The sequence below is a fragment of the Pristiophorus japonicus genome, chromosome 8, assembly GCF_044704955.1.
Source record: "Pristiophorus japonicus isolate sPriJap1 chromosome 8, sPriJap1.hap1, whole genome shotgun sequence".
NCBI lineage: Eukaryota > Metazoa > Chordata > Chondrichthyes > Pristiophoridae > Pristiophorus > Pristiophorus japonicus.
The window spans coordinates 34113512-34126034 of NC_091984.1; the positions used below are offsets into that span (position 1 = coordinate 34113512).

General features: G+C 45.5%; 1 protein-coding gene across 1 annotated transcript in view; it reads right to left on the bottom strand.

Annotated features, from left to right (window-relative positions):
• Positions 1-3144: 3144 nt before the first annotated feature.
• LOC139269116 (phospholipid phosphatase-related protein type 5-like) overlaps positions 3145-12523 on the bottom strand; it is a 210581-nt gene continuing 201202 nt past the window's right edge. Inside the window, exons 6-7 of the mRNA XM_070888218.1 lie at positions 3395-3529; positions 3145-3285 (exon numbers count right to left, since the gene is read on the bottom strand). Coding sequence (XP_070744319.1) covers positions 3145-3285; positions 3395-3529 — 276 coding nt within the window. The remainder of the gene's footprint in view (positions 3286-3394; positions 3530-12523) is intronic.

Genomic DNA, 12523 nt, shown 5'->3' on the forward strand with positions numbered 1-12523 from the left:
ACTAATGGAGCTTTTATGTCATTGTTGCTTAGTATACATTCTTCTTACATAACTAGGTTACTGCAAAAGCTCTTATGATACATTTATCTTGCAACTGTGCCACAGATCGTAGCTCTGAGTTTGATGGCAGCACTGTAAGACAGACTGGCCAGAAGAAGAGGACAAAGCAGTCCACTTGATCGGTTCCTCGTCCATTAGTCTAAACATCCACCACCGGCGTACCATGTGTACTATCTACAGGATCCATCGTAGCAACTTGCCAACGCTTCTTCGACAGCACCTCCCATACTGTGACCTCCACCACCTTGAAGGATAAGGGCAGCTGGTGCATGGGAACACCATCACCTCCCAGTCACACACCATCCCGACTTCCGCATATATCACCATTCCTTCATAGTTGTTGGGTCATAATCCTGGAACTCCATACCTAACAGCATTGTGGGCACACCTTCACCATATGGACTGCAGCGGCTTAAAAAGCCCCACCGCCAACTTCTCAATGTCAACTAGAGATGGGCAATAAATGCCTGTCTTGCGACGCCCATATCTTGAGAATGGAAAAAAAAGATCTGTTCTGATTCATTCCTATCTGAATCCTGCCTCATTCATCTATTACTATGTTTGGCTCCTTTACTATACTTGCCAACTGTATTTGCAGGGGACTAGCTAGTATGCGGCATGCTTACTTTCAAAGTTACCTCAGTTTTACCTTCATTTTTATGTGCAATATGAAAATAAATCATATGACGATAACACCTTCCCTGAAGGTTTCCATCTGCAGTCATTTTTCATTATTACACAAGATTTCAAAGGGGTCCCCTCTTACAAATAATAAATCCGATCATGCTGTATGGATGCCCAGTATTACTGTGAAGCTTATTCAAAAATTGAACAAGTGTAAACATAAACATATGCTGTAGTCTGCAACCTAGTAAGTTTCTTCAGCGGAGAGTGATGGATATCGAATATCCAGGCTGAAACTCCTCACTTAGACAAAGGCCTCGAACAAAAAACAAACTGTTATAGGGCATTTCAGACATAGAAAGTCTATTTACTTGTAAATGTTGTTTTTCCCTTTATTCCCCATGTTAATATTTTCTTTATTATGCCACAAACCTTATTTCAAATATCAAGTCTAACTTAGTAGAGAAACCAAATGTTGGCCAAAAAGAGTTTCATAAGTATTTGGAGTGATTCCCAAGTTCCTTCTTTTATCTTGGCATTCCCTACCTAACACTAATGTGGAATTACCATTGCTCAAGGAGAAGGCCTACACCATCTTCTCAAGGCAACAAGGGTTGGTCAATAAGTGTGACCTGGCCAACAAAGCTGAGAACTCGAATAAAGATTAAAAAATCGTGTGACCCCGAGTTTATTGATATGTTTGTGATGGTTAAGTTGACAACTGTATTCTCTTTGAATGTGTACATGTAGTTAAATAAAGTAGTCGTGAATCAAACATTGATTTGAAATCTGAGCCGCTATATAAAATAACTTGTATACCTATCACTGCTATATTTTATTTATGTTAGTCGCTGGGCTCTGGCTGTATCTTTGAATTGAGTCATTTATTATGTAAGCATGATTCTAAGCCACTTTAGACATCACAGTTTAACCCACGACATAAATTAAAATTTAAATCAGCTTCTCCTTTGTGTTTTTTTCAGTAGTCCTTCACAACAGGGCTTTCAATGTTTACTTGGTACTGGTCAATGAAAGCCTGCAGTATAGAAGGCGACAGGAGCATTGGTAGAATAACAAAAGTGCATTGACCAGGAAGGGGAATATCCTTTATCAGAATTCTTTCAAACCCTATCCAGCGGTTGGTCTTTATTATAACTAAAAGACCTAGGGGGAGAAATTGTCCTAGTTTGCGCCTCCCGTTAGCACCATTGGGGGGCGGTAATGGTGCGGAGGGCTTACCGATCAGGCGTGGCGCAATCACCGATGCCCGGGAACTTCCCTGGCAGGATTGTGCTGGTGCTAATACATACCGCCTCGTAGATCGTGACGTCATCTGGTGCACAGAGTCCCGTTACCGCCCCCTGCAGCATCGTCGGGTGTCAACAACGGCAGCTGCAGGAGGCCGCTTGGGGAGCACTAATTAAACACAGTGGTGGTCAAGTGGGCCTAAATTTATTTACGTCCCCACTCTGCAGTTTTTTGATTTTTTTGGGACCCCGCGATTGCTCAGCCTTGAACTTAGAGTGCTTGGGGCTGCTATGCGCATATCGCAGGTCTCCCAACAGACACAGCCGGAGGATTCATTCAACGCAGCATTGGCCTTTTCCTTTAAGGGAGGGAAGAAGCCTGTAAAATTGCCAGTGCTGCCCCAAACATTGCTCACTGCTCTGCCGACACCTCCCCTTTCACTCCCTTTATCGTTCTAAGGGAAGTGGTAGTGCTTGGCTTAGCACTCCACTTCCCTCTTGGAAGGCTAAAGCGGAAGTTCCCAGCAGAATCAAATCTTTACCGCCTGGTGATATTTTTGCGTTCCCACATAAGTTATTGCCCCAAACAGGGCACTACGCAATTTCTAGCCCCTATTCCTCATTGCTGATGGGGAATAAATTGGTTCATGCATGCACTGGGTGGCACGCATGCTGCACATGCTAGAAGAGGTCAGCCCGAGTACCATCGGAAATTTGTTCTTGGGCCCAATCTTAATATTTCAGCTAAATTGCCAGCGCCTGTTGTGCCTCCTGAGGCAACTCATCCATGTCAAGGGACCCTTGTCAGCAGCCGCCTTTAGATAAGTGCTGGGGGGGGGAGATGGGGGAGAAAGGGAGGGAGGGGCAATCATAGGTCAGCAGTACCCCTCAGGACTGGGAGGACATGCTTTCTAAATGACCTACCCAACACAGACCTATTCCACAATTAAGCCTCAACTTGGTCCTGAGATCCCTTACAGACCTCCAACCCCTTCAAGGCCTTCTGACATTCCATTTTGCTTAATTACTAACTGAAATGTGTAGTTCCTGTTGACAGTGTACTCATGGAAAGCGAACTGAGGCCATTACCCTGGATCCACTGCATTTGCTGATCTTAATGAATAGAGTAGAACTTCATCCTTTGCAGAATCCCTACCTAAAGCTGTGATGCCATTCCTTCCCAAGAAACCTCTACTGCTGTTGATTGGACCTGCTACTGAGTATTACTAAAGGAATTGAGGTGGGGAGCACGACCAGATCCTTCAATATCAATACTGCTCCCCATGTCTATTATGCCAATCTGATCCTCAAAATGGTAAAGACTCCCGTGGATTTGGGAAGAGAGGAACTCTAACTTTAAAAAGAAAATACAGTTAAATAGAAAACTTGCCATCTTGGAGATGGTAACAAATGCTAAATGCATGTTTTACTTTATTTTGAAAAAGAATATTCTCGTAACTTACCTGTACTGCACTTAATTTTCCTAACGGACTTTCCACACGTGGTAGAGTGATCAAAGGCATGTTGGTCACATCGTCAATCTGTGGTTTTTCATTTATTGTATGTCTTCCCTTAAAGTTATGTACCACACATGCAACCTTTCCACATGTAAAATAAAGAAGAAATGTAACAATACAAATTGCAGCACCTGGATTAAGAGGCTAAATCCATCAACATTGTTTTTACAAATATATAGATAGGTTGGAATGAAAGAAAAATTAGCGGTGGGCTTCTTTAAGCACCAACAATGAAAAATATATTAAATTTTTTTATTGCCGAGATCAATTTCAATTCTTTGATATTTGGCCACTTATACTAATGTCTTTCTGCACTTGGAGCTCCAGGGTTTTGCTGTGTAATTGGTAGGAACTCAGGTCTGAAGGTCAGAGGTCAACAACATAAATACACAAAACACAAATCGGATGAAGAGTACAGAAAATGGAGATTGATGGTGAGGTATTGGAAACAAGTGTTTATGTAGCTGGGTAATTGTAAGCTTACCAATGGGAGGGAAACAGTTAAAGTGAATGTAGAGATGTAGGTGGAGAAATTGGTCCTCATTGTACCAGTTTTCCAGGAGAAATACAAGGGCAAAAAAGACCAATTTCACAGGGCAATATCTGGTGCCCCAAGAACTCTTGAAATACATCTGGCACCATATTGGCCATGTACTGTTTTCAACCATCCTGGATGGCTGCCTTAGACCGGCCTTAGGCCTCTTGAATATACGAACGAGGAGCCTAATGCCTGCTTAAGGAGCTCTTTGTCACAGTGGTCAGGTATCAGGCCTGATACACTCAGGTTTTGACGGGATTGCTGCAGCATAAGAATCACTTGCCACCAAAAAGTATGTTTAAAAAAAATTAATCATGCTATGGAATCAGGAGAAACAGCAGTGGTCCCCCTGGCTCCATGGCTTTCCTGAGAGCTGCTGTGAGCCCATGATTGCCCCCCTCCCATTCTTCTTCCCTCCAGCCCCATCTCCCAGGACTCACCGAGGACCGCTGCCAATGGCTAATTATTTTTGACGTACTAGGGAAAGAGCACTGGAAGAGTGCACTGCAGCAGCTGGCAGAGCAAGATGATGAAGTTAGGATGAAGTCAGCAGTGTGATGGAATACTCTCCACTTGCCTGGATAAATGCAGCTCCAACAATACTCAAGAAGCTCGACACTATCCAGGACAAAGCAGCCCGCTTGATTGGCACCCCATCCACCTTCTTCAACATTCCCTCCCTCCACCACCGCCACACCGTGGCTGCAGTGCGTACCATCTATAAGGTGCACTGCAACAACTCGCCACAGCTTCTTTGGCAGCACCTCCCAAACCCACGACCTCTACCACCTATAAGAACATGGGCAGCAGGCGCATGGAAGCACCATCATCTGCAAGTGCCCCTTCAAGTTATACACCATCCTGACTTGGAAATATATCGCTGTTCCTTCATCGTCATTGGGTCAAAATACTGGATCTCCCTCCCTAACAGCATTATGGGAGTACGTTCACTACAAGGACTGCAGTGATTCAAGAAGGCAGCTCACCACCACCTTCTCAAGGGCAATTAGGGATGGTCAATAAATGCTGGCCTTGCCAGTGATGCCCACAACCTGGAACAAATAATTTAAAAAAAAGTAGTGACTATGGCTATGACAAATGCCTGGATGACTAAGTTAACATATAAAGATATAAAGACTAGTATAAGAATAAGAAAGCTTGGAAAAAGAAAAGCCCATTTGTCCTATCAACTAAGTAAGTTTATAAAGCCTATAAATATATCAGAAACATAGGCCATCAGTATTGATTACCACACCATATTTTTCTGTCCATGCAAATACTATATTCATAACAATAATAGTTATTGGATTAGTGATATATTGTTTAAGTATTTAAGTATTGAATTTCCATGGCATGGTTGAAAATATGCTTTAATGTGCTTTTAAAATCTTGAAAAGATAATATTCACTGAATTTTAGCTTTGTGAATATTATCTTGACTCTTGATTGCTTTCAATTTTGATTAAAAGAATGGGACTATGTGAAGTTTATATCATTGTAGCATTTGCTGAATGAAATAGAGATTTAAGTTTGCGTTGCTGATATGCTACTACACTTGTAAAAAGAACTACAGATATATTGAGTCGATGTAACTCAGTCATTTACTCTTTCCATAGGCTAATGGTTAACCATATTAATTGGAGCACAACACAGTGGCCCGGAATTTGCGGTCCTGACGTCAGCAAACTGGCAGCGTTCGCCGCCATTTTACCTTTGAAACCGACTGCAACTTCAGGATTTAGTGCGTGCGCAGCCATACGCGGAAATCCTGAAGCAGCGGTCTGTCGTTTACTGCTCCTCCACAGGTTGTGATGTGCCCCCCCTTGACCCCGCCACCCCTCCCCACACAGCCAGCATTCAGTGTAATCTGTCAAATCATGGAAACTGATGAAAACTTCAGCTCTTCCGCGCAAATATCGCCGCTAAATACACCACTAAAAGTTAGATGCTTTTGGATTTAGTGTAATTGGGGCTTTAACAGTGTATTGAATGCTAAACAAAGGTTATGGCCCTGAAAAACTCATTTTAATTTCGTGGAGCGTCAAATTTATTCATTTTAATGGGCCTGATGGAGCGCTAAATCAAGTGCTAACCACTTCTCTTAGGACACTAAAGTCCAAGAGCAAGGCAGTAGTGGCAGAGCGCTGACCAATGTGGAGTGCAATGCTAACAGCATCAGAGGCTGCTTCCCTTGCTGAAAGGGAAGGGCCAATGATGGTGCACAACCCACTTCTCTGCAATTTTGCGTTGTAAGGCGACCTGCGTGACTGCCATTAAAACCCCAAGCGTTCTCAGAAAGTGGAGGGCTTGGACATCTTGCAGCAATGAAACAGCAAAAACCTTGAGCAGGCGCCAGACTGGTTCAAACAATAAAGGTTGGCCTACCTGAAAAAACATTCTTTTTAATTAGCGCTCACCAAGCAGCCAGTCGAGTTGACAACGCCTCCTCTTCCTGCCGTTGTTCATGCCCGACGATACAGCAGGGGGCGGGAGGCAATTCCGGTTCCGGGGCGATAACAGGGCGCAGCGCACTTTATTACATCATGATTTGCTAGTCGCTAGAAGCCCAGGCAGTAAGTGTAAGTGCCAGCGCTATACCGGCACTGAAGTTCGCGGGCATCTCTGAATTCGCTGTGCCAGGTCGCTAACCCGTTAGCGCCCCCCCCCCCCCAGGTGCTAACAGGAGGAATTTACAGCGCAGGAACAGGCCATTCGGCACAATTGGTCTATGTTGGTGTTATGCTCCACACAAGCCTCCTCCCACCCTATCAACATATCCTTCTATTCCTTTCTCCCATATATGCTTTTTAAGCATCCTCTTAAATGCATCTATTCTATTGGCTGATCTGTATCTTAATTTCATTTGCCTGCCTTAATTCCATATCCAGGACCTAACCTCAACAGTTTTTTAGGGTAGAGTTCCAGACTTCTACTACCCTTTGTATGAAGAAATGCTTTCTGACATCACTGAACGATCTCGCTCTAATTTTAAGTTTATGCCCCCTCGTTCTGAACTCCCCCACCAGAGGAAATTGTTTGGCTGGAATTATCTGGGCGGTCAGCGGGCGGGATCGATGGCGGGTCTGGTGGGAAATGTGATTTTTTTTCACAGCAAGTTGGGACCCCGCTGTGAAGCCTTCATAATGCGCCTTACCCAATGGCACATGTATGATCTCCAAACCAACCTGCAGAGGCAGCTGACCCAATTAAGCCAATTATTGGATTGTTGACAGATCTTTAATGCTGCTTTTAACCTTACCTTTTAACTTTAACTGCTTGCCCACGGTGTCCACAATGCTCGGGGACCACATCTGTGCACCTGAGGCAGGAATTGAATGGCCATTGCTCCAGCTGGTAACTTGACAGCTTCAAATGTACAGGAAAAGCTCCCATCTGACAGATTTTCACTTTCCTCAGCAACAAGCTGTTTCTCAGTCCATTTCCAGCACAGATTCTGTCTCACCTTGATCCTCAGAATCTGACCACGGTCATCCCCAACACTAGCAGCACCAGGCACACCAGCAGCACCAATAATAACACCAACCTTCTCCACAATCAACTGACGCTGCACAAGACAGAGGGCATCAGCACCCGAGCACATTGCTGCCTGGGAAGCCTAGGGATGGACTTGCCATGGCCAGATTTACTTCACTTGATGTTGTACACACTGGCTGCCACATGATGAACCACGTCAGCACCACCCCACATCAACACCGTAAACCATCCCTACAATGTCCAAGCCATTCCTTTCACACTCATCACCATTGCGGGGAGGGGGGGGGGGTACAGTTATGTCCCATCATTCACTGCAACTCCCTAAGCCACTCCCAAAGGCGCGCACATCTGTCCAAGAACGCAAAGTGTTGAAAATAAGGGTTTCATTTTTTAACACCACATTAACAAACTTTACATGAACATTGGATAAAACACCAAAGTGGCTACCTTTGTGTGTTGTTAGTTAGTATGATTGCACTAGGATGAGGGTGAGTGGCTAGTGAGATGGGGAAGTGATAATATAGAGAGGGACAGGTGGAGGTGCACTGTAAGTTGGTGTGAGTAGGATATGCAGGAGTAGGGTAGGGAAGGCAGAGTGATAGGGATGTGATGAGAGGCACAGCAGGATGAAGGTGGGTGTGGCTTTGTACTAACGTTTCATGATCTAATGAGATCATTGAAAAGTTTGTGGTACTGCACTCAGGTCCACCTGATCTTTTCCTTCTTAGGTGGCCCCTCTAATCGAGGATGACCCTCTTCCACGCCAAAAATGGATGAGTTCACAGGTATTTCAATGATCTAATATTCCAGGTCCCAAACTACATATTGAAGGGTGGAAGATGCCTGTGCGTGGATTGTTTTAACCTGTGGTGACCGTTGCACACCAGCCACCACATGGGCTTGACAGAGCTAGGCCTTGGTCCAGTGGCAAGGATTAACCAAGACGACTGGAAACCAGCTCTGCTGCACGGACCTAGTGCGCACACATATCGCAGTGTGGGCTGGCCTGTGCTGCCCCTGGGCCCTCGCCTCTTCTGGGCCCTGAACTCACGGCTCTCCTGGGCCCCGATCTTGTCGCTCTACAATCTCTCGCTGCTTCTTAGCCCCGACCTCATCGCTCCTGCTGTGCCTGCCCATGCTCCAAACAGCGACCTGGGTTTTGGTGACGTTCAATCCAGCCGCCTTCTTCACAGACGTCGTCCTCCCAGACCAGCTCACGCTGTACCTTGCAGTGGCATGCCACCACGCTGCTCCAGGGCTGCCGCATGCCGCTTCTTTTATGGCCCCGACCTGCCGCTGATGGTCTCTCGCAGGTCAGGGCATTCGTCTGACGGCCCTGGAGCATCGTGGTGGCCCCGACCTCCTGACCACATCCCTGTTTGTGACCTCCTCTGCAATGTGCAATCAGGCTGTGTTGGTATCCTGAGGAGGTCTCTTCCACCCATGGGAAGGGAAGAGGAACTCTCTGCGTACAGTGACTCCCTCCATAGTCACGGGAGAGCCTGGGTGCAGCCGTGCACCTCTGTGCTATGACTGTCAGTGTTTGCAGCACTTCAATGCTGTAGAACACTGACAGCACAAATATCAAAAGTAAAGTGGCCATGGTCCCTTTAAGGAAACCAGCTGATGACATGTCATGAATGACATCACCAGACCCGCTTCCTCTAATTGGACCGGGAAATGTGCTGGAAGGGCTTAACAAGCCCTATCAATGCAAGATAATTTTAAGCAGTGTAATGGAGCCAGCAGCAGGGCCGCAACCCGCCACTGACATTGCCCGCACTGAACCTGCCAATGTCAGCAAAATCCCGGCGTTTATCTCTATTTACCTTATCATATTTGTTCATAATCTTCTACATCAATTACATCTCCCCTTCTATATGCAAAGAAATATAAGCCTAGACTATGCAAACAACCATCATAAATTAACCCTCTAAACCCCAATTTCATTCTGGAATCTGCACTGCACCAACTCCAAGACATCACATAAGAACATAAGAATACAAGAAATAGGTAGCAGGAGTAGGCCATATGGACCCCTCGAGCCTGCTCCGCCATTTAATACAATCATGGCTGATCCGATCATGGACTCAGGTCCACTTCCCTGCCCGCTCTCCATAACCCCTTATTCCCTTATCATTTAAGAAACTGTCCATTTCTGTCTTAAATTTATTCAATGTCCCAGCTTCTACAGCTCTCTGAGGCAGCGCATTCCACAGATCCACAACCCTCTGAGAGAAGAAATTTCTCCTCATCTCAGTTTTAAATAGGCGACCCCTTATTCTAAGATTATGCCTCTAGTTCTAGTCTCTCCCATCAGTGGAAACATCCTCTCTGCATCCACCTTGTCAAGCCCCCTCATAATCTTATACGTTCGATAAGATCATCTCCCATTCTTCTGAATTCCAATGAGTAGAGGCCCAACCTACTCAACCTTTCCTCATAAGTCAGCTCCCTCATCCCCGGAATCAACCGAGTGAACCTTCTCTGAACTGCCTCCAAAGCAAGCATATCCATTCGTAAATATGGAAACCAAAACTGCACGCAGTATTCCAGGTGTGGCCTCACCATTACCCTGTACAACTGTAGCAAGACTTCCCTGCTTTTATACTCCATCCCCTTTGAAATAAAGGCCAAGATTCCATTGGCCTTCCTGATCACTTGCTGTACCTGCATACTAACCTTTTGTGTTTCATGCACAAGTACCCCCAGGTCCCGCTGTACTGCAGCACTTTGCAATCTTTCTCCATTTAAATAATAACTTGTTCTTTGATTTTTTTCTGCCAAAGTGCATGACCTCACACTTTACAACATTATACTCCATCTGCCAAATGTTTTCCCACTAACTTAGCCTGTCTACGTTCCCCTGTAAGTCACACACCATGCTCACTTTGCAAGGGATCAGAGTTTGGGTTGTGAACTGAAGATGATGGCTCAAGTTTTTCTAATGTTTAGCTGGAGAAAGTAATGACTCATCCAAAATTGAATGATGGACCAGCAATCTGATGTCACACAGGTAGCAGAGGGGTTAAGAAACATGACAGAGAGGTAGGGCTGGGTATCATCAGCCTATGTGCAGAAGCTGACCCCACACATGTAGATGATTTCATGAAGAATAGCATATAGCTAATGAAGAAGAGTTGGCCAGGGATGGATACTTGAGGGACTTAAGGAGAGAAGGCATTGCTAAAAATTCGATCAGATAGGTAAGAATGGAATCAAGTGAGGGCAGTTCCATGGAGCTCGACCACGGAGGAAAAATATTGGAGAAGAATGGTGTAGTCAACCATATTGAACGCTACAAAGAGGTTGAAGTCAAGGAAGAATAATGCTCCCAGTCACAGTTGCAGGCCTTAGTTAAGCCCATTTTGGTGCTGTAAGAGGGACGGGAAACCCGGTTGGAGGAATTCAAACAGGGAGCTATGAGACAGATAGGCATGGTGCTGCGAGAGACAACAAGTTGAAAGACTTCAGAGAGGAAAGTTGGAAATGGTGTGATAGTTAGTGAGTACAGAGGGGTTAGCAGTGGGTTTATTTATGAGACAGTGCCGAGGAAGAAACAACTATTTACAATGTCAGCCAGCGTGGGGACCAGGAAGGAAAGTTGGATGATCAGGAGCAGGAGATAGATTCTGCAGATGAGATGAGCTGGGAGAGGGCTAAATGGGGATGAACCAGAGAGAGAGATGGGGGGGGGCTAAAATTCAGTCGCGCAAAAAAGCTGACGTGCCAATGAGATTTTTTCTGTTTTTAACCACAGGGATCCATGATGCAGCCAGACAACCGATTTTCAGGACAAGTCCCAACGGAAATCGGTCATAGTAAATCGGTCATAGTAAATCGGTCATAGTAAATCGGTCATGGAGATTGACAGGAAGGCAGGCTGAGGGGCTGAATTTGGGTCGGACCGGGACTCCACCTCTGTCATCAGCGGTGGAGTAGTGCTAATGTCACAGCATGTGTGTCACCACGCTCTCTCCCCTCCGTTAAAGGGGAGAGAATCGGGCATTTTAAATCTTCGGCCATTGGGCCACCAGGAAGGGTTTTGGCCAGGCCAGCGGCCTGGTACCCAAGAGGGGGTGCCAGGCTGCCCGTTGATGGCCCGACCGAACCCGTGGGTACTATCTTGCCAGCCGATCAGGAAGTCGGCCGGCAAAAATAAATACATGGCGGCCGGGGCAGTGTGCCCTCCCCTTGAAGAGCTGCCACGCTGCATACTCCGGATAAGGTGCACCGACAGAAAAAGCTGTCGAGGGCACCGCATGGCGGGGCTACGATTTCGCGACCTGAATTTCGATCAGTGCATTTTTGAGGTGAGGGAAAGCGGCAGAGTACATTCTGATGACACGACCTGAATTTGGGTCGGGTCGGCCAGTTGACCACAAAGCGACGACCACGGGATTCCGACACGTGGCCGCCACAAACGGGCAGTAACAGATCTTTCTGAGACCCTGAATTACGGCCCCGGGTACTCTACACATCACCTCTGGAAATTCATAGTTATAGACAATGTTTAGCTAGAGGAAGTTATGGCTCATTCATGCTATCTTCCTTCAAGCTCACCTCCTAAATCTCTATAGCACAGCTCATTGGGTTTGTTTTTTGATTCACTGATGAATTCCAATATTCTGTCTTTCCTTTATCCCCATTTCTGTTCTTTCCACGTTCTATTTTTATTTTAGCTTTTACCTCCTATCTAATCTTACCTAATATATTTTTTAATAAGAGTTTTCTCTTCTTGCTGAGGTGGAAGCTTATAGATAAATAAACATTGTGCTTTGATTTTTAAAAATATGTTTATTCGTTCATGGGATGTGGGTGTCACTGGCAAGGCCAGCATTTGTTGCCCATCCCTAATTGCTCCCGCTGCAGTCCGTGTGGTGAAGGTACTCACACAGTGCTGTTCGGGAGGGAGTTCCATGATTTTGATCCAGTGACAAGTCAATACAGATTGGGTAAGGATGGCAAATTTCCTTCCCTAAAGTGAACCAGATGGGTTTTTACGACAATTCAGTTGTTTCAGCATTACTGATACTGAAACTT